At 43.5% G+C, this 20,066-nt stretch overlaps 1 protein-coding gene across 1 annotated transcript in view; it reads right to left on the bottom strand.

The window, feature by feature from the left end:
• Positions 1-6,529: 6,529 nt before the first annotated feature.
• Pi4ka (phosphatidylinositol 4-kinase alpha) overlaps positions 6,530-20,066 on the bottom strand; it is a 205,003-nt gene continuing 191,466 nt past the window's right edge. The window contains exons 39-51 of the mRNA XM_004628165.2: positions 15,448-15,568; positions 13,918-14,047; positions 12,461-12,531; positions 11,814-11,886; positions 11,663-11,733; positions 10,524-10,633; positions 10,013-10,117; positions 9,765-9,890; positions 9,327-9,447; positions 8,742-8,901; positions 8,257-8,346; positions 7,732-7,815; positions 6,530-6,912 (exon numbers count right to left, since the gene is read on the bottom strand). Coding sequence (XP_004628222.2) covers positions 6,861-6,912; positions 7,732-7,815; positions 8,257-8,346; positions 8,742-8,901; positions 9,327-9,447; positions 9,765-9,890; positions 10,013-10,117; positions 10,524-10,633; positions 11,663-11,733; positions 11,814-11,886; positions 12,461-12,531; positions 13,918-14,047; positions 15,448-15,568 — 1,314 coding nt within the window. The 3' untranslated portion in view covers positions 6,530-6,860. The remainder of the gene's footprint in view (positions 6,913-7,731; positions 7,816-8,256; positions 8,347-8,741; positions 8,902-9,326; positions 9,448-9,764; positions 9,891-10,012; positions 10,118-10,523; positions 10,634-11,662; positions 11,734-11,813; positions 11,887-12,460; positions 12,532-13,917; positions 14,048-15,447; positions 15,569-20,066) is intronic.

The raw sequence follows: 20,066 nt of genomic DNA, 5'->3' as shown, positions 1-20,066 counted from the left end.
ACTGAGCTATATCCCCAGCTCCTTGGCACTTTCTATTTAGAGGTCTTCACGCTCAGAGATTCCCTCTTCAGCCATATCTAATGTACTAATAAACCCACCAAAGGCATTCTTTATAGGTTTCTCTTTCCTCCCAAGTACTTCCAGCCTTTTCACTGAGCTGCATCCTCAAACTATTTGTTAAATTTTAAAGCAGGGTCTCACTAAACTGGCCTGCCTGGGCATGAACTTGCAATCCCCCTGCCTCATCCATAGCATTGACATTCCAAGCTTATGCCACTAGGCTTGGCTCACTCTGTTCTTCCTTAGGATTTCTGTCTCTCTGCCTACATTGACCATAAATTCTTGCATGTTGTGTGCTTTATCTTTTATAGCCCATAGCATCTCAATCACAGCTGATTTAAATTCTCAGTGCTGTAATGCCATCATCCTTGCCATTACTTCCTCTGGCTCTGGTTCTGAGACCTGGCTGGACTTATATTCCTGGTACTCTCTCCATTAGTGGAGAAGTGCTCCTTTTTCCCCACAGTGCCTCCAATATTTGTTATTGGTTTATTTCTCAATGACAGCTATTCATTCTGGAATGAGATGGAATCTCAGTATTTAATTTGCATCTGTTGAATGACCAATGATGTTGAACATTCTTTCATATATTTACATGCTATCCGTAATACATATTTACCTCAGATGCCAATTTTTAGATTGGATCTTTGAATTTGGAGGGGCCTAATTTTTTTCATTTTTTTCATGTTCTAGATGTAAGGCCTCTATCTGAATGATAACTGGCTAAAAATTTTTCCCACTTTGTGGGTTGTCTTTTCACTCTGTTGATTTCTTTGATGTGCAAAGGCTTTTTTAAAAAATGTATTTGGTACAGCTTGGACTCATAGTGATCCTCCTGTTTTCAGCTTCCCCAGTGCAGGGATTACAGGTATGTGCCACCACACTAAGCCTCAGTGTCCAGCTCAGCACACCTAGGGGCGGGGCCTACATGGCATGTGGTGCTGGGGATAGAACCCTAGTCCCTGTGCTTGCCTAAGCAGACACTTTGTCCACTGAGCTATCTTGCCGGCCCTGCAAAACCTCTTTAATGAGATCCCAGTTGTTGGTTCTTCGAAGTATTTCCCATGCATTCTGGGTTTTGTTCATGAACTCTGCATACACCTATGTCTTAAAAGATTTCTATATACTTTCTTTTCCAGTTGATTTAATGTTTTTGTATTTAATATTTTAATACTTAGATCTTCGATTCATTTTTATTTTAGTTTACTACATGATGATAGACGTGGGTCTAGTTTTGGTCTTCAGCATCTGGAAAAATAGGTTTTCCAGCACCATTTATTAAAGAGGCTTTCTTCTGTTGATATGGTATATTACATTTATTAATTTGCATATATTATTTGCAGTGAACATGTTTGGCTTCTTTGTAAGGATAAGGTGGCTGAGCATGTGTACTGGTTGATATAGTTTAGAAGTCTAATTGAATCGGTAGGAATCCAGGGTTCTTACTTTGTAAACATCCTCATCCTGTGCAAGAGGAGGGCAAGGACATTGTTAGTTCTACACCCCCAACCCATAGTAGCTTGCCTACAGGAAAGAGGCAGCTGCTGCTACTGCTCTCCCCATTGCTCTTTTTGGCTGCCAGAAACTGCTGCTTTCTACAATGTGCTACTCTGCTTTGGAGCCAGCCGAGTATGGGCTGGAACCTCCACTAACTGAGCTGAATAAAACTTTCCTTCCTTAATTTTGGGTGTCAGGTATTTTGTACCAGCAATGAGTAAAAAGTAACCAAGCTAGCGTGTTTGGAGTTGCATCTGCATCTTCTACTCTGTTCCATTGGTCCTCAGGTCTTTTTTGCTAGCACTGTGCTGATTTTATCACAGTAGCTTTATAGTATAATTTCAAATCAGGGATTGTATGTAATGCACCCCCTTCTCCCACCTTTGTTGCCCAGAATTGTTTTTGCTATTCTAGGCATCTTCTGTTTCCAAATGAATTTTATAAATGTTTTCTCAAGTTATGAGGGATGCTAATGGTATTTCAATTGGGATTGCATTAAATCTATGTAACAATTTTGGGAGTATGGCCATTTTCATTATGTTGGTTTTTCCTACCCAGGAGCAAGGGATATCTTTCCGTTTTCTGATATCCTCTTCAGTCTCTTTTTAGATAACTGTAATTCTCAATGTGTAGTTATTTTACTTCATTAAATTGATTCCTGAATTTTTTTTTTTTCAGATGCCATCATGAAGGGTGTGGTTTCCCTAATTTCTCAGTGAATTTGTGTAGGACTATTATTGATTTTTGAATATTGACTTTATATTCAGCTACTAAATTTGGTTATTAAATCTAAAAGGTTTTGGTGTTTTTTATGTAGAGTACCATGTCAGCTGCAAATAATTAACTTATTCCTTTCCTTACATTTCTTTCTCTTGTGTAATTGCTCTGGCTAATGTTTCCACAGCTATATTAAATAGGAGTGGTGACAGTGGACATCTTTGTCTTCTTCCTGACTTTAAGAGTTAAAAACTCAGGTTTTGACCACTTAGTGCGATGTTGGATGTTAGGTTTGCCATGGATGGCTTTTATCAGACTGAGATAAACACCATCTATTCCAATTTTCTGTAGGGTTTTTATCATCAGTGGGTGTTGGGATTTTGTCAAATGCTTTTTTCATCTATTGAGATGATCATGTGCTTTCTGTCCTTTGCTCTGTGGATACAGTGTATTACATTTATTAATTTGCATATGTTAAACCAACCTTGCATACCAGGAATGAATCCGACTTTGTCATGGTGAATAATCTTGATGATTTGCTGTATTTCGTCTACCAGTATCTTATTGAGGATTTTTGCATCTATGCTCTTTAGGGAGATTCACCTGTAATTCTCTTTTTTGATTGACTCCTCCTCTGGTTTTGGTTTCAGGGTAGTACTTGCTTCCAGGAATGAGTTTGGGAATATTGCTTTCCTTTGCATTTCATTGAAGAGTTTGAGTAGTGGCATTAGATCTTCTGTATATTTTTTGTAGAATTCAGCTGTGTATCCATCAGGATTTGGACTTTTTTTTGTTGGGAGGGTTTTAATTAATTTTGAAGTTCATTGATTGCTATTGGTTTTTTTTTAGAATTTTTATATCTTTTCGATGCACCTTCGGTAGTTGATGTATCTAGAAATCTGTCCATTTCTTCTGTTTTCCATTTTATTTTATTTTTTTGGTGGAACTGGGGATTGAACTCAGGCCCTTGCGCTTGCCAGGCAAACGCTTATTCTACTGAGCCATCTCCCTGGCCCCCTTTTCCATTTTATAATGAAGTTTCTTGAAGTAGGTATTGATGATCTTCTGGATTTCTGTAGGATCTGTTGTGATTTCACCCTTTTCATTCCTAATTGCATGACTTTGAGTCTTTTTTGATAAAATGGGGTAGGGGATTATCAATTTTGTTTAATCTTGCAAAGAACCAACTCTTTGATTCATCGATTGTACTTTTCTTAGTCTCAATTGCATTAATTTGTTCTGATCTTTATAATAATTTCCTTTTTACAGCTTTGAGCTTGACTTGTTTTCTTGAAGTTTGAGATTTGACATTTAGTTATTTATTTCAGCTCATTCTGTCTTCCTAATATGGTATTCACCATTATACATTTCCCTCTTAGGATTGCTTTTATTACATTTCATAAGTTCTGATATGTTGTATTGGCTTTAATATTTAGGTATAATGTTCAATTTTTTAAATCCATGATCTATTTATTGTTCAAGAGGGTGTTATTTAATTTCTATGTATTTATGGAGTTTTTGTGGTTTCTTGTACCATTGATTTTCAATTTCATTGCACTATAGTCAGATATATTTTATATATATATATATATATATATATACACACACACACACACACATATATGCATGGGATAATTTTAATTCCTTTGCATTTACTTATACATGTTCTATGAGCTAGTTATCTATTTTGGAGACTGTCCCATGTGCAGTTGAGAATATGTACTCTGATGTGGGGTGGAACATTCTGTAGACATCTATTAAGTCCATTTATTCCAGGCTTCACTCACTTCTGATATTTTTTGTCTAGTTGATCTATTTGTGACAGCAGGGTGTTAAAGCTACAATTGTGTTTAGTAGTTGATTTTTTTTTTTTTTTTTTTTTTTTTTTTTTTTTTTTTTTTTTTTTTTTTGTATAATTAGGTGATCCTGTATTTGGTACACATATATTTACGATTGTAATGTCTTCGTCTTGGAGTTTTCCCTGAATATGAATGTTGTGACCTTAAAATCTCCTTGGATGTGTCTTGGCTTGAAGTTCACATTATCTGAAAACAGAATAAGATACCCCTGCTTTTTTTTGGGTTTCTGTTGCATGGAATATTGTTTTCCATCTTTTGACTTTCGGTCTGTGAATTTTTTTTGAATTAGTGTTTCTTATATGTAGTATATTGTTGGATCTTGTTTCTTGATCCATTATGCCAGTGTTTCTTTTGATTGGTGAGTGGAGACCACATTGATGGTTGTAACTGACACGTATTATCTTTATCATTGTATTATCTGCTGTTGGTTGTTGTCTTACCTGTTTGTTTGTTCTTCCTGGTAGCTTATTCCTATTAGTATTTTTGTATTTCTGCACATTATCTCTTTCTACAAAACTTCCAGAACTCAATTGTAGAGCTGGTTTGGTGGTAATGAATCTTTGGTTGTTCTCTGTCTGAGCATACCTTGGAATACTTCACTCAAGCTCTCAACTTGGGCCAGGGAGATGGCTCAGTAGAATAAGCACTTCCCTGACAAGCACAAGGGCCTGAGTTCAATCCCTGGTTCCACAAAAAAAAAAAAAAAAAGCTCTTAACTTGAGGGTTTATCTTCTGTTGCAATCTGATGGGCTTTTCTTTGTAGATAATTTCTTTTTTCTCTAACATCTTTTAATATTCTGTTCTTGTGCTGAATTTTTGGGATCTTTATTATATGCTTTGGTGTAGATTTTGGTCATGGCCATTTGGAGTTCAATATGTCTCACTTACTGTACACCAAATTCTTTTTCCCTGCCAGGGAAGTTTGAAGCCATTACTTCTGTGAAAGTTTTTTCTTAAAAATGTCATTTGTGCTGGTTCTTGCTTTGTCATAGACTCCAATCAGTCTTACATTCTTCTTTGTACCATCTTGTAGCTGTTGGACTATTTTTTCATGGTCCTTTGTTATTTTTAAGAAAGCTTTCTTTTCATGATCACTAGCCACAGTCCTGTCTTCCAGGTCTGAAATTGTTTTCACTTTTGTTGAGGTGACTTTGCTAACTTTAAATAGAATTTTTGTTTTCCTGGATATCTGTTTGAATGTTTCATGCATTCCATTTCTTGTCTCTGGTGGGCATTCATGATTTCCATCATTTTCCTGTGTACTTTTTTATCTGTATCTATTCTACACTTGCTAAGTCTTTCATTATAGTCATCCTTTTTCTTTCTTTCTTTTTTTTTTAACCTGGGAGATTATTTCTGATCTGATTTCTGCTATAGTCTTGTGCCTGTTTTTGAACTTCTGCTATCATTTCAAAAATTTCTCATGGGTCACCTCCATTTTCTTCTCCTTCATTGTTGCTTGGACTTCGGTAGGCTGAAGCTCGGGTGTTGAGTTTTGCTTCTGTGTCTTGTCATTTTCTGTTTTTTTTCTGTGTTGATGCCTTTTCCTTTTTTATTTCTTGAACAGTGCAGGCTAGTTTGAACTCACTATGTAGGCTAGCCTGGCCTTGAACTCATAGCAATCTTCCTGTCTTAGCCTCCCAAGTGCTGGGATTGCAGGCATGTACCACCATACCTGGCAGAAATAGCTCTTTTGCCTTTTGCATTCCCATATACATTTTATAATTGTCAATTTCCAATACAAAACTTTTAGCAATTTTGGTTGGCAAAAGTGTAGTCAAAAAAAAGTATGTCAATTTGGAGAGAATAAATGCATATACTTTCATTACCCTGATTTAGGCCTTTCTGTCAGCATTCAGGTTTTTTTCATATGAATCTTTCATGTGATTATAGATGTTTTAGATGCAGTCATATTCACATACACCATTGATTTTTGTAAATTTACCTATGATCTGTAATCTTTAAGTTTTTATTTTTAGTTACACAAATACCATTTCTATCAAATTTCCTGAGACAAGTTCTTACTGTGTTGCCCAAGCTGACCTCAAACTCCTGGGCCCAAGGAGGTTGAACTCCTTCCTGGGACATAATACATCACTGCATATGTGTATTGTTAATGTATTCCTAGTCAAGTGCTCTACCGCTGAGCTATGGATTTAGACTCCCCTGCTCCAGTAGTGTAAATGGTATAATCGTATTTGTAGTTCACCAGGATATATGAATTGCCATATTGCTACAATGTCACATTTTTAATTTTCTTCATCACTGGAGACTGAACTTGGTTCAGAGTCACATCCCCAGCCCTCTGAGACAGAATCTCAAAAAAAAACCTCCACCATACCTAGTTCTACATAGGACTTTAGGGGTTATTTTGTCCAGACTGGTTAAATCTTAAGAAACACATAATTATTCTGTTTTATTTTTTAGACACAAGAAAATACATCATGTACCTATGTAATAAGACAGGTAGGGAGTATGTTCAGTGCAAGGATTCACATCTGTGCATAGAGATGATTGTCTACTCAGTCTCTGGTGACACCAAAGCATGCACCACCTGGGGTTCTTTTTCCTAGAAAACAACTCTGCTGGGTAAAACAGCGAGGCCACTAGGTAGGAGCTTCTTGAGGGCCAGATGAAGGGCAGAGGTGCTCATAGACTCCATGATTGTGGGTAGCTTTTAGGAGGGGCCACATAGAGAGGAATTGCTGAGCTCTGGAGGGCCCCTCCTCAGTAAGGGATGTCATTTTGATAGTACTGGATCATGTCGTAGGTCCGGCTCCTAGAAAATAAGAGGTGGCAAGGGTGAAAGGAAGCTGTGTCTGCATCTCTTCACACAGCCAAACCTTTCTGTTTTGCCATAAATAGACACTACTGGGTTCCCCCAGCCCCTTTCACTTACTCAGCAATACTGCTAGATGCTGTTCTGCCTCTATCTACCTCAAACCACCTCCTGTTTCTCCAATCTCTAGACTTATGGCCCAGCCTGAGTTGCCCTGGCCCTTATGTTAGGGACAGGTTTTTCACTTGCTGTTAGGCTCACTCAGCAGTTCCTGTGAGTGTTCCATGTCACAGCCTGTGGTCCCAGCCTCCTTTGCCCTCATCTTTAGGGTATCCCTCTGATAAGAGCTCCCATAGTCTCAACTGCTTCCTTCACCCATTTGCTGGAGTCACCTTCCCTGTTATCAAAGCTACCTCTGACTCACACCACACAAACACCTCAGCCTGGGCTCTGGCTTTAGCACCTGCATCCAGCCCTCCTTCTCAGGCTCCCCTTACACCTCTTTATGCCTGTCTCAGCAATGACAGATTGTCCCCACCCTGCCTTCCAGTATCTGTCACACCCTCCCTAAGTAGCAAAATCATCCTGAGATTCCTCCTTTCTCAGGGCCCTATGCACCCAGAACACCCTGACCTCAGGTGGGTATAGCTTCCTAACTTCAGCCCCTGCCAGGTGTTGATCTCAGCATTCCCCTATCCCTTCTAAACCAGCACCTGTTATTTCTCTGAAACTCTCAAGAGAGAATTGGGGACTCCAAGACCCCTAATACCTGTCCAGAATAGGTAAATGCAGAACAGAAGGGTATGTGAAATGACTTGCCTGTTGCTAAGGAAGCAATTCTGAATGACCTTCATGATGAAATTTGCAGCCTCTCGCTCAGTCATGTTGGGGCTAAACCTGTGCCTGGGAGAAAAACCAAGCAGGGGCTATTGGCTGCCACATCTTACCCCATGTTAGCCCATCCCATGTCAGATAGACTTCTGTATTTGTGGGAATATGTTTATCTGAAGGATGTGCCCTGAAAATGTACCTCCAGCATCTAAAAGCTAGGGATGGTATGGCAGTACATCTCTTGGACCCAGGTGGCCCCATGGCTGGGGAAAGAAGAACCAAGCAACTAGAGCCCCAGGTCTGAGGGCTGGTTTGGTATCCTCAAGCAACTAAAGGATGGTTACACATGTCCTTAACATGGCCAGAAGCTAGGACTTCCTGCCTAGTGAGTCTCATCCGGGAACACTACCACTAGGGTGCCAAGGCAGATACAGTCCCACGGTTCTCATCTCAGGTAAAGCCTCAGCCAACAGCTGTCCCTCAAATGTCCTGTGTATCTGCTGAGGAACCTACTTCAAGAGCTTGATTGTCTGGCCACGGAAGCAGGGCAAGCCTGTGTCCAACATGAGAGTGACTAGAGAGACCACTGCGTCCATGTAGGGCCTGTGGAGAGATGTGAAAGGGAAAGGTAATCCTGGGTGCAGCTCCCCCCAACAACCTCCTCCTGGACTTTTCCATCCATGGCAGTTCTTGTCACATGCAGTCTGCTGTTGAATGTTACCACTGCTGTATGGCCTTAGCCAGGTGACATATCATGTGATACCAGGGCAATACCAAGTCTCCAGCATGCAGATTAGGGGGTGGCAGGTGTTTAAGCTATTAAGGATGAATGTGATACCCAAAAGGGATAAGGGAGGCTAAGCAGAGAATACAGACAGCAATTGGAGGTGCAGGGTGAGGAGAAAGTGCTGGTGCAGGTGTGCAGAGAAAGGCGACCCTGATTCCCCTTTCCTTGCCACCTTTTAGGGGCTGTCCACCCTGTAATCCTCTATGCTCACCGCACAGCCAGGTAGCCACGGACACACATTTCCATGAACCACTTGAAGGGCGTGGCCTCCATCTTGCCTCCCATGATCATCACCATCTCATCTGTCAGCTTGATGTCAGGTTCCCAGCCCAGGTTGCCACCTGGTGAGCTTTCAAACATGAAGCCAAAGTCTGAAAAACCCCAAAGACCCCCTGTAACTGGTGCCTGTCCTTGATCTGCAGTACGAACAGCTGGAGCTGTAGGCAGTCAAAAGACAGCAGGACTTTACACAAGCAGGCCAGAGGCCATGCTTTCTTGACTGTGGGAGCAGGAGGCAGAGGAAGGAGAGCTGGAAGTGGAGCCAGGTGCCAGGCTGGAGCAGAGAGGCAGCACTGAGCCTGGAAAAGCCCAGCTCTGTTGGCTCCAGCTTCTGATCCAGAGCTCTGCAGCCCCCAGAACAGTCTGCTGGCCAAGTGGCTGGACCTCAGAACTGGACATGAATATTCCATCTGACCCTCCCATGTTGGTAACCCAAGGCATGCCAGTTCCACGCTGGGGTGCCACCCCCCACCTGGAAAGTAAAGGGAGAAGAGGGTGGCACTATGGCCTGGCTGACCAATGTGGATGATGTGGCCCTTCTTGTCCAGCATGATGTTGCCATTGTGCCTGTCCTTGATCTGCAGCAGGAACAGCAGGAGGCTGTAGGCAGCCATGCTTCGGATGAAGTTGTAGCGAGCCTGTGTAGAGAGAGCTGTGGGCTTACGATGGCTCTGGCCATAGGCCTGTAGGTGCTCTCCCTAGCTCTGCCCACCCTGAAAGCAGAGCTTGGTGGTATCTGGGGTACAAGATCAGTAGGCCCTTCCTCCTATACTCAAGTTTTGCTTTCTCCTGGGGAGTCCAGCTCTGGCCTCCTATGATACCCAGGGAAGGTGTCCTTATTTATTCTCTAACACAAGATTAAAAAGCAGAAGAGGTGCTGGCTAACCAACAGGTGGTGAGAGGGTGTGATCAGAGTGCAAAGGAGCCTGGGGCTGAGCCCCTACCTACTCCCTACCTGCTGGAAGGCCAAGGTGGACTCATCACCATACTGGCGGGTGAAGTAGTCATACATGCCAAAGTCTGTCTGGCGGCCAAGCTGGTCCCGGGAGGTGCAGTCAGGAATGCACTCAATCACCCCACACTAGGGAGAGGTAGAGGAGGAAGGCAGGGAGGAAGGGAGGGTTGATGGGTTGGTGAGTCTTGAGGACTGCCAAGTGAAAGGCACTGATAGGTCCCTGCTGGATTCCTACTCAGAAAACTTACCCCAGGGGCAGTAGCCACTACACGGTAGGGAAAAACGAAGAGGTCCAGGCCGACCAACTGGAAGATGTTCTTGAAGAGGTCAATGATTTGCAGGGCCAGCATGTCCTGGGAACCAGAGAGGTGCAGGATGGGGTCTACTGACCTTTCCTCTGACCCTGGCCCACAAAACTGCCACAGGCCCTTGAGGCTCACCTAGGGCAAACACTAAGTGGTCAGGGAAGGAAGAGGGAGGCCAGGAGTCTGAAAGGCCTTGCCTCAGCACACCTCAGGCTGTGCTGGGTATGAGGCAGTACTGCCTGAAGGGTCTGTAAGGAGGGGACTTCCCTGCCTCAGGGCTCTTCCATCTAAGTTGACACTGGAGAGTGGCTGAAGGAGAGGCCTCTGGGTTTGGCAGAAGCCCTAGTTTACTCAATAAAGATGGAACGAAATAGGGGAAGCAAAGATTTGTTTTTTGCATGTGACTTTCCCTCTTTGGTGTGCATGGAGCCTGACCCCAGGCCTGCTCTGTCACCTGCCGACAGTCGTCCCCCACTTTGAAGATGGCTGCCTGCCAACAGATCTTCTGGCCATCAGCCTCTTGACTGCAGCCCTCATCCTCTGAGTCTGAGCGGCACCGCAGACCTGTGCATGGGGCAGAAAGGCCACCTGTCAGCCAAAGGGCAGGGAAAAACCTGACAGCACACAGCAAGTCCTATTCATGTTCTTATAAAGAACCCCAGGATTCTTGGGGGTTACTTCTGCAAAGTCTTTGAGGACCAAGAGGCCTGGGAAGGCCTGAGAAATGCCCTGGGTGTCTAAATTACTGAGTTAGGAGCCTTTTCCCAAGAACATTTTGCCTTATATTGAACTAAAAAAACAACTCTTTTTTTTTTTTTCTTTTGCAGCAGTGGGGATTGATCCCAGACCATAACGAGTTACATCCTATTCCAGTACTAGGGATTGAACTCAGGATTTTTCACTGAGCTAGATTCCTAACTCCTTTTTAAACATTTTTTTTTTTTTATATTGACACAGAGTCTCATGAAATTGCCCAAGCTAGGCTCAAATGTGGCATCTTCTTTTGTCAGCGTCCCAAAGTCCTAGGATTATAGGCACACACTACTACTATAGAAACAGATATGATCAAGTTAAGATGAGGTTATGATAGGTTATAGAGTCCTTCTAAGAAAATTGGGACACAGACCCATGTAGGAGAAGGACATGCAGAGGCAGAAGCTGGAGTGATGCAGTATTAGCCAAGGAATTCCAGGGTTGCTGGTAACTATCAGAAGCTGGAAGAGGCAAGGAAGGAGCCTGCCTCAGAGCCTGCTGACACAGTGGATTTCTGGCTCCAAGAACACTATGTTCCTGTTACTGAAGTTGCTTGCCATGCTCATTTGTGCATCAGCCCCGGAACCAGTGAGCCCCACAAAGGCCAAGACTACTTGGACTCTCGAAGGGGCTTCCTGGACATATCAGCAAACTTTGAGGAGAGGCATGTCTGTCATTGCACTCAAGCTCTCTACCATCTCAAAGGAGAAATGAGACAGCAGGCAAATGGGTGGCCAGAAACCATCTCTTATAGAGGACTGGTGATAAACTGCAGAAAGAAACTGGCATTAGCAAAGAAAAGCATTTAGACCTCAAACTAAAGCAGAACTTTTCACTGACCTTCTTTTTCAAGTTCACTGACTCCACATCGTTTCACCTTAAATTTGGCCAGATATGGGGCTTTTGCTGCACTAAAACACAGAGAAAGAACACAGGACTTGTGATACAGCATATAAAACTTCCCAAGGAGGGCAGCAGGACAGGCACTCACCTCTGCATGGGTGTCCCTGACTTGTAGTCAATGTCTAGTACAATGGCCTCAGGGTTGCTGGGCAGGTAGCAGCCTGTGCAGGGACAGAAGGGATGCAAACAGTGATGCTCACGTGTGACCAAAGGGGAAGCCAGTTCCCAATGCATACTTTATATGCAGAGTCCGCCCTGCAGTCACTTTGCTCTCAGAGACTGCTCCTCTGTGACAACAGTGACTTTATTATGGATGGGATGGGTCCATCCTCCCTGGCTCTGTGATGTCGTTCAGGATTTATCCTGGACTCTTGACAAAGCCACCAATCCCTGCAGATGTTTCTAAGAGGCTGTGTCTACAAGGATGTGTTGAGTCTTCGCCTCACAGACGCGCCTTGCTGCTCCTCAACAGCATAGCACCTGTCCTCCTATTTCCCCTTCATTTTGAGCTTCCCTCATAACTGAAGCTCCTCTTTCTTAGTAAATGCACCAGTAAGAGGACTAGAGGAAGTCTATTTTGTGACACCAGCAGCCCTAAGGTTCAAGTGTGTGTGTGTGTGTGTGGTGTGTGTGTGTGTAGCTGGCCATGCTCTGATCTCGATGCCTTCCCCGTTCTACCCAGAGAAAGCTGTGGCTCCCCTCCTGTCTTGCTGACCTTTCAGGCTGCCTGCTTACCTGGCTGTACCTTCACTTCAGAAAGGGCTGACAGACAAGCCTTCTTTCTCTCGTCGCCTTTAGGGAAGGGCCTGAGAAGACAGAAATGCTTTGCTCTCCTCTGTAAAACAACTTTCTGGGATTCCAATGTAGATCCCCCTCCTTTATCCTTCTCTTCCCAGTTCCAGCTAATCCCGGCCTTATCAGGCTCAAGTTGTCAGGAAACCATGTGCAACAGTGCCTGCCCCAAACTCCTCACTAGAGAACCAAAGTGGGGCTAATTTCTGGCTCTGCCCCTTGCCCATGTGCAGTGTGTGTGTGTTTTTGTCTGGGGAGCTGGGAGCAGATAGTTGTTGGGATTGACAGTTCCGAGCTCAATTGTATCTCTATAATTTACTTGCTGCATCACTTTGGGCAGGGCCCTCAGACAGCCTGCCTTAGGATGAAGATGGCACTGGGTGACTAGAGGCATGTGCCTATCACATGATGGTGCCCAGAAAATGTTATCTCCTGGCTTTTGTTTGAATCTGGAACGTCCCCCAAAGGCCCATGTGTTAAAGGCTTGATCCCTACCTTGGCACTGGGAGGTAGTTGAGATCGGTAAGAGGAGGGGCCTAGTAGAATGTTTGAGGTCACTAAGGCATCCCTTTGAAAGAGACTATGGGACATCAGCCTAATCCAGGGTATCAGGAGATGAGCAGCTCCCCCCATGATGTGCTGTCTTGCCATAGGCCCAAGAATGAGACCACTGACTATGGACTGAAACATTTAACACTATCAACCAAATAACCACTATTCTTTTTCATTGCTGAAGATTAAATTTAAGGTCTTGCGTGTGCTAAGTACATGTTCTACCCCATACCCCTTTCCTCTTTAAGCTGATTATCCCAGGTATCTTGTTACAGTGAGGCAAATCTAACACACTTCCCCAATCCTTTGTCTCTGTGGGATAGAAGCTGCCAGCACTGCTGTTCTGCTCAGTGCCCAACCTAGGGAAGGGACACTGAGACACAGTTGGGCCTCGTGGTTACCAAGATAGGCGCCACCTGCACATTGGAGAGGACCTAGAGAATAAGGCTGAGAAGCAATGGGCTTAGTTCTCCCCTGCCTGGCCCATCCTGGGCATGTGGTCAATGTCTGTGCTTCCAGGGTGTCATCCCATACATATGAACAGTAACACTGACAACCTTAGTGTCAGACCCCCAGGCACTGACAGTCCAGGCTAACAACGGCTGGGACTGTGAGCATCTGGTTTTCCCGAGTATAGAGAAGACAGAATAGCTTAACTGTGGGATGAGGTGGGAGAATGAAACAAAGATGGGTTTCCTTAAAGGGATGGGTGTGCATGCTTACCAGAGGGACTAGGGTCAGAAATGAGGGCAGGCACAGGTATTCTTAAAGCTCCCAGGTAATTCCAACAGAGGGCAGGACAGTTAAGAGAGATCCTTGCAAACAGTTTCTGAAATGCTGCCACTTACTTGATAATTGCTGATACATTGGTGATCTTATTAAAGAAATCAAATTCTCGCTGGTAGAAATCCTTGGCTGGACCCGACAGGGAGCCTGTAATCTCTTCCACTAACTGTTCCAAGAGGTCACCAATGTCCGCTGAGGAGGAGACAGAGACTTGATCCCTGTGGAAGCCACAGGGACCTTCAGGGAAACCCACATATTTCTCCAGCACTCAGGCTGGAGGCCTCCTGGGACCCAGAAATGATGTGGGGAGTACAGTCTGTGGTTCGGGATGAGGCTGCCACACACCATCACCACCCTCACTGTTGAAACTGCCACATTAGTGGGAAAAGTGTCAGGGCCTGAGCAGAGCTCCAAGAAGGGGGAGGTTCCCCGGTGGTCACAGATTCCTCACTGCTGCTTATGTGCAGTGAGAAAAAAAACCCAGTGTCACTTGGGCATGTCCTTAGAGAAGCAATACAAATTAATTTTATTAAACCCTACCCCGAGGACTTGTCATTTTAATATGTGTGATGAATCAGGATGCACACATAGTACTCCTGCGAGATTTGGAGCCCATACGTCCTGAGATGTACCTGGCAACTGCTATTCAAGCTGAATTTACCCCTTTTTTTCATCAAACATTTTATTTCTCTCCCTCTCCCTTTCCTTCTAGGACTGGCAGTGCAGTAGCCTCACTTAGACTAACATCACCACAAATGCCTGAGGAGTGTGTAGTGCTATGATATTATGATTATACAATTATAATTGTACAGGATCAATATTGTAAATATGAACTGTCACTGAGACAAATGACCACTGAATAATGAAATGTGTTAATATTTCAAAGGTTTGGACAACTCGCTGATCTATTTTTATAAACAACCACTATTTGGTATCACAAAAGCCTAGGACTGGAGGTGTCACTCATTGGCACAGCATTTCCTTAGCATGTTTGCAGCTGTGTATTCTATCCCTAGCACCACCAGTGGGGGGTGAGACTGAGACTTATGAAAACATGAAGCAACCCTATTCTTCTAGATCTCAGTTTTTTAGAGAAAATTAATTTTCATGAGATGTTATTTTATGTTAACATGTAGTAAATAAACATAGCTTTTAAAAATTCCTCCCTTTGAACTGCTAATCCTAGCTAACACTGATGGCTAATGCCCAAATAAACCAGAGCTCTTTGAAGGTCTCAATACTTTTAAGAGTGTGAGGGGCCCAAATGTTTCCCTGAGAAGCACTATGCAGGGCTAATTGCCCTTCCTCATAGAGTCACAGGCTGTGTCAGACCTAGAATGACTTGACAGTACAGTGGGACAAACAGCTCCCCAGCAGGGGAACACTTGGGACCTGTATGGTGGGCCCTGCATGGTATGTACAAAGGCTGTTAAGTGGCAAGAAGTGCCTCACCAAAGGCTGGGAAGCAGAGGGGTCTTCTGGTGGGGGCAGCATAACCCACAGGGGCTCTAGAGACCACAGAAGGCCCAGGGCAGCTGGTGAGGATGCTGAAGATGGGGAGAGAGCCTGAAGAAAGAGGACAAAATACTCACGATCTTTCTGGTGCCCCTCTTCATCTAGGTAGATGTTAGTTTTCATATTCCAGATAAACTGGTGCGCCAAAAGCTGGGATCTAGATGCTGCCCACAGAATATATTCGCGTACATAGCCCATCTGCAGGACAGCAAGGTCTCTGTCAGCCTGTGCTTGGGGCCCCTCTACCATGACAGATCCCTTTATACCAGTGCAGGAGCTAACTCCCAGTGCTTGGCTGTGTGGCTCCCTCTGTGTGGGTGGCCTCTCTAGGATCAGTGGCAAGTCTAGCCCAGGGGAAGGCCAAGTTTCACCTAGATGACTGGGACTCATGGGGGTGAGGCCCCCCAAAACAGGCTTGAATCAGTGTTTTTCTACTTACTTCCTTCTCCTGCATTTAAAAATGACTCTCAAACCAATTCTTTTTCTTTCAAATACAAGCTAGTATCAAAAGATCATTTGTGCCAGACATGGTGGCATACATTTGTAATCCTAGCACTTGGGAAACTGAGGCAGAAAGATTGCTGTGAGTTCAAGGCCAACCTAGGTTACATAGTGAGTTCAAGGTCAGCCTGTACTACTTTTTTTTCCTTTTTTCTTTTTCTTTTTCTTTTTGGTACCAGGGATTGAATTTAAGACTTTGTGCTTGCCAGGAAGGAGCTTAAGCCACTGAGCTATCTCCCTGGCTTCACTGCACTACTTTTTTGAGACCCTGTCTAAAAAAACACAAACAAAAAGACTCTTCTTTGTAAGCAAGTTGTTTAGAACAATATTCCTAAGTGCCTCACAGGTTCCACAAGGCTCTACTTAATGTAGAGCTACTTCCTGCAGGAGTTAACACCCTGTCCTAAGAGCCTCCTCTTTTTCTTTTTCAGTCATTTCCCACAACTCAGCTAGTAACCTGTGTTTTGTTCCCATTTTTCTGTTTTTTGTTTTGTTTTGTTTTGCAGTACTGGGGGTTGAACTCAGTACCTTGCACTTGCTACTGAGCTATGTTCTCAACCCTTGTTCCTATTTTTCTGAGGTACTGAAAATATTAGGTGCTGACTACATTAACTTTTTTTTTTTTTTTGCTTTATCCTATAAATAGTATTATTCTAGTAGTAAATGTAAGGGGATATTTTTGTCTTGGGGATATTTTCCACAATCAGATGGAACCCAGTTCTAAACTGAGTCATCAACCTTTTTTATTTACTTGTTTTTATTTTGGGGTAGGTTCCTGCTATGTTTCTCAGACTGGCCTCAAACTTCCTATCCTTCTACCTCAGCCTCCTGAGTAGCTGGCAATACAGGCATATGGTACCACACCTGGCAGGTAACTCCAATTTTAATGATCATGCTCTAGGTTTAAAAAGGAAGATTGGATTCTCTGGAAAGATTCCCAAAGGAGGACTGGATTCACTCTTTGCAGCAGCTCGTGGTCACCCATCTGGTATAACAGTCTTTGGATGCATGTTCCCAGTGTGGATGGGTAAGTGGCTTAACACAAGAAATACTTCAAGAGACTCCTGGTTATAGGTGTCGCCAATTCTAATCCAGCAGGTGGATCTAAAGGTAAACTGAAATATTCAATCTGCAGCGCTGTTAGTTTGTTTTATAGTAACGTAAAATGGAACTGACAGAGTTCCAAAGTCAAAATACTACCCCTCTACCCTGTTCTCTCCTTCCCTGGTCATTTTATTAGGGTTTTGTTGTTGTTTTTGGACTAGGTCTCGTTATGTGGCCCAGGCTGGCCTTGAACTCCTGGGTTGATATGATCTTTTTGCCTCAGCCTCAAAATAATTGGGTATCTAGGCTCAGGACTCTATGCCCAGCTTTATTATCCCTTGTTAGAAAAAAAGTATAAGTAATTATGTATATGTATTTTTATCTGCACAGGTATTCTCTAAAAATGGAAAAGAAGAAAACAATAAAGCTAGCTGAATCTTGGGTTGTTGGTATAACCACAAAGAACCCTTTATGAGGATTTAAGACACAAAATCTAACTGTCCCAGTGGTTACTGCATGTCCTTATCCAGTTTTTGGCAATCATACTGGTAAGTAACAATAGCAGCACTTCTACTTCAAAACTAATTATGATGTAGTAATTACTACATCATAGGATAAAGCAAAAAAAAAAAAAAAAAAAAGTTACATAGATAGCACCCAATATTCATTTTCAGTATTAAAATACTCAAACACAAAACCAAATATACTTGATTTTAAAATATAGTTTAAAAAAAACCCACCCTGTTATCCTAAATTTGAATGGGGACCATCTGTGTAATCTTGACAGGCCTAAAAGAAGCACACCTTAGTGGCAGTGAGCAGTCTTGGCATTCAGGTTAAGGGATCTCAGTAATAATTGATTCTAGATATGTGGTAGAAAAACAGTAAGAACCTGGAATATCTTATTCTGGAAACCAAGGGTGTTCCCAAAGACTAAAGATCTAAGAGCAGACAGTCTGCGGACATTACCTACAGTTGGAAAGAGACACATCAGAAAAGAGTAACTGTGGCTGGGGCTATAGCTCAGTTGCAGAGCACTTGCCTAGTGCAGGTCTGATCTCAACCCTGCAAAACAGACTGGGGCCAGGCATACAGCCCAGCAGCACAGTACCTGCCTGGCAAGTACAAGGTCATGAATTTGATTCCCAGTACCAAAAAGCAAAACAAAAAATACACAGATACACATTGAAGAGATCCAAATCTTAAGTTTATACTAATATTTAGAAAAAAGAAAAACTCACTGGATAATGCTAAACAATTAAATCATTGTTTTGAAAACTAGAAAAGAAACAGAAAAAAGTGAACCCAGGGTCTTCACACTGAGCTACACTCCCAGCCTTTTTTATTTTGAGACAGGATCTTTACATGTTGCTAAGCTGCCTAGGCTGGGCTAGAACTTTCCATCTTCTTGCCTGTGCCTCCCAAAGAGATGGGATTTAAAGGTGTGCTACCATTTGGCAAGGTGGTATTCTTTTGTTTTTTGTTTTTTTTTTTAAAAGCAACTCATAAAATACAAGCAAAACAAAAAACAAGAAAACCTGCAGCATACCTACACTGGCTGTGTTAACTACAGCCACCTGAGCCTCTAGGTGCTCAGTGCAGACTGCTATGCATGTGGACACATGGCCATTTCTGGCAGTCACTATAATTCACACAGAGACCCTTGGCACTGGTGCCTGCTCCCCTCCTCCCCTGCATCAAGCCTTTGTGCTAGGCCTGTATAAAAGCAGAGTGCTGAGCAGTGAAGAAAGATCATGGTTGGTTAGGGGGACAGGCAGGGAAGGAAGACAGTTTTCTGCAGATGAGGCGTTTTATGGCAGTCCCACTGGTGCTGGCACCAAAGCTAGGGCCCCAGTGAGGTGAATGTGGCTCCACATATATCACTATTTAAATTGGAGTGTTGGCAGCTACCTAGTTGGGGTGACATTTTAAGAGGGGAGGCTGGCTGGGGCTCTAGAAGCTCTTTGGTTTCTGAAACCTCGATGGAACACTATCCAGTCTGTGGGGAAGACACCAGTCCCAGGGCCATTCAGCCCCAAGGCCATGCAACCCCAGGGCTCACAACCACTGTAGCTAATGCAAGCAGTGAGAGCCAGCCTACCTGGGGTAGAGGAGGCTGAGTCAGGATGTGAGGGTCTGGTTCCCATTGAAGCCAGAGCTGAGAGCTCCCTGGGGGTGGGTGGTATGGGCTGGTTATAATCACACTATTGAGTGATTCTGTGTTATGCCCAGTGCTATGTACTTTGTGTACATATGCTTTTTAATGAGCTGTAGTGTGCCCTACAAATTCATGTGTTGAAACAGCTCAGAATGTGATTATGTGTGGAAACAAGGTCTTTAAAGGAATAATTAAGACAAAATGAAGCTATAGGCATGGTGCTACCCACTTGTAATCCCAGCACTCCGGGAGACTGGGGCAGGAGGATGACAAGTCCAAGCCCAGACTGGGCAATTTGGCAGCTTAGCAAAAATTTATCTCAAAATAAAAAAAAAAAAAAAACAGGGAATGGGAATGTATCTCAGTCCTAAAGACTCTGGGTTCAACAGCACCTCAAGGGAAAAAAAAAAAGTCATTAGGGTAGGTCCTAATCCAGGATGACTGGTGTCCTCGTAAGAGATCAGGAAGAAGACATACAAATGGGACATCATGTGAAGACAAAGGAACAAGATAAAAGCTATGAGTCAAGGAAGAAATTAGCCTTCCTCACACCTTGATCTTATAGTTCCAACCCCCAGATGTGTGAAAATTAATGACTACTTGCTCTGTGGCACTTTGCTATTGCAGCCTGAGTAAACTAAGACATCCATCATCTTGTCTAATCCTTACCTCTACCCACTGGAGAGAAGACGAAGTCTGATTAAGGGAATTTATATGGCCTGAAAACAGGCTGCCTGGCCTAAGGAAAGGACTGTCAAAGCCCCACAGCCTGTCTATTCTACAGACCCTTGACTAGGCCTCAGGTTGGGGCAACAGGAACACAGGGACTGTAGTTATGGCTGAGCAGCCCTACCCCCAAGGGAAGCCCTACAGAGCCTGTAATAGCTGGGGACCAGGTTGGGTCTCCAGGGAGAAAAGTACACAGCTGTAGAGGCAGAAGACAGCTTTTGGGGCTGAGAGATGGCTCAGTGGAATAAGCGCTTGCCTGGCAAG

The sequence above is a fragment of the Octodon degus genome, unplaced genomic scaffold (genome assembly GCF_000260255.1).
Source record: "Octodon degus isolate 3935 unplaced genomic scaffold, OctDeg1.0 scaffold00021, whole genome shotgun sequence".
NCBI lineage: Eukaryota > Metazoa > Chordata > Mammalia > Rodentia > Octodontidae > Octodon > Octodon degus.
This window is presented reverse-complemented; position numbering and strand designations above follow the sequence as displayed.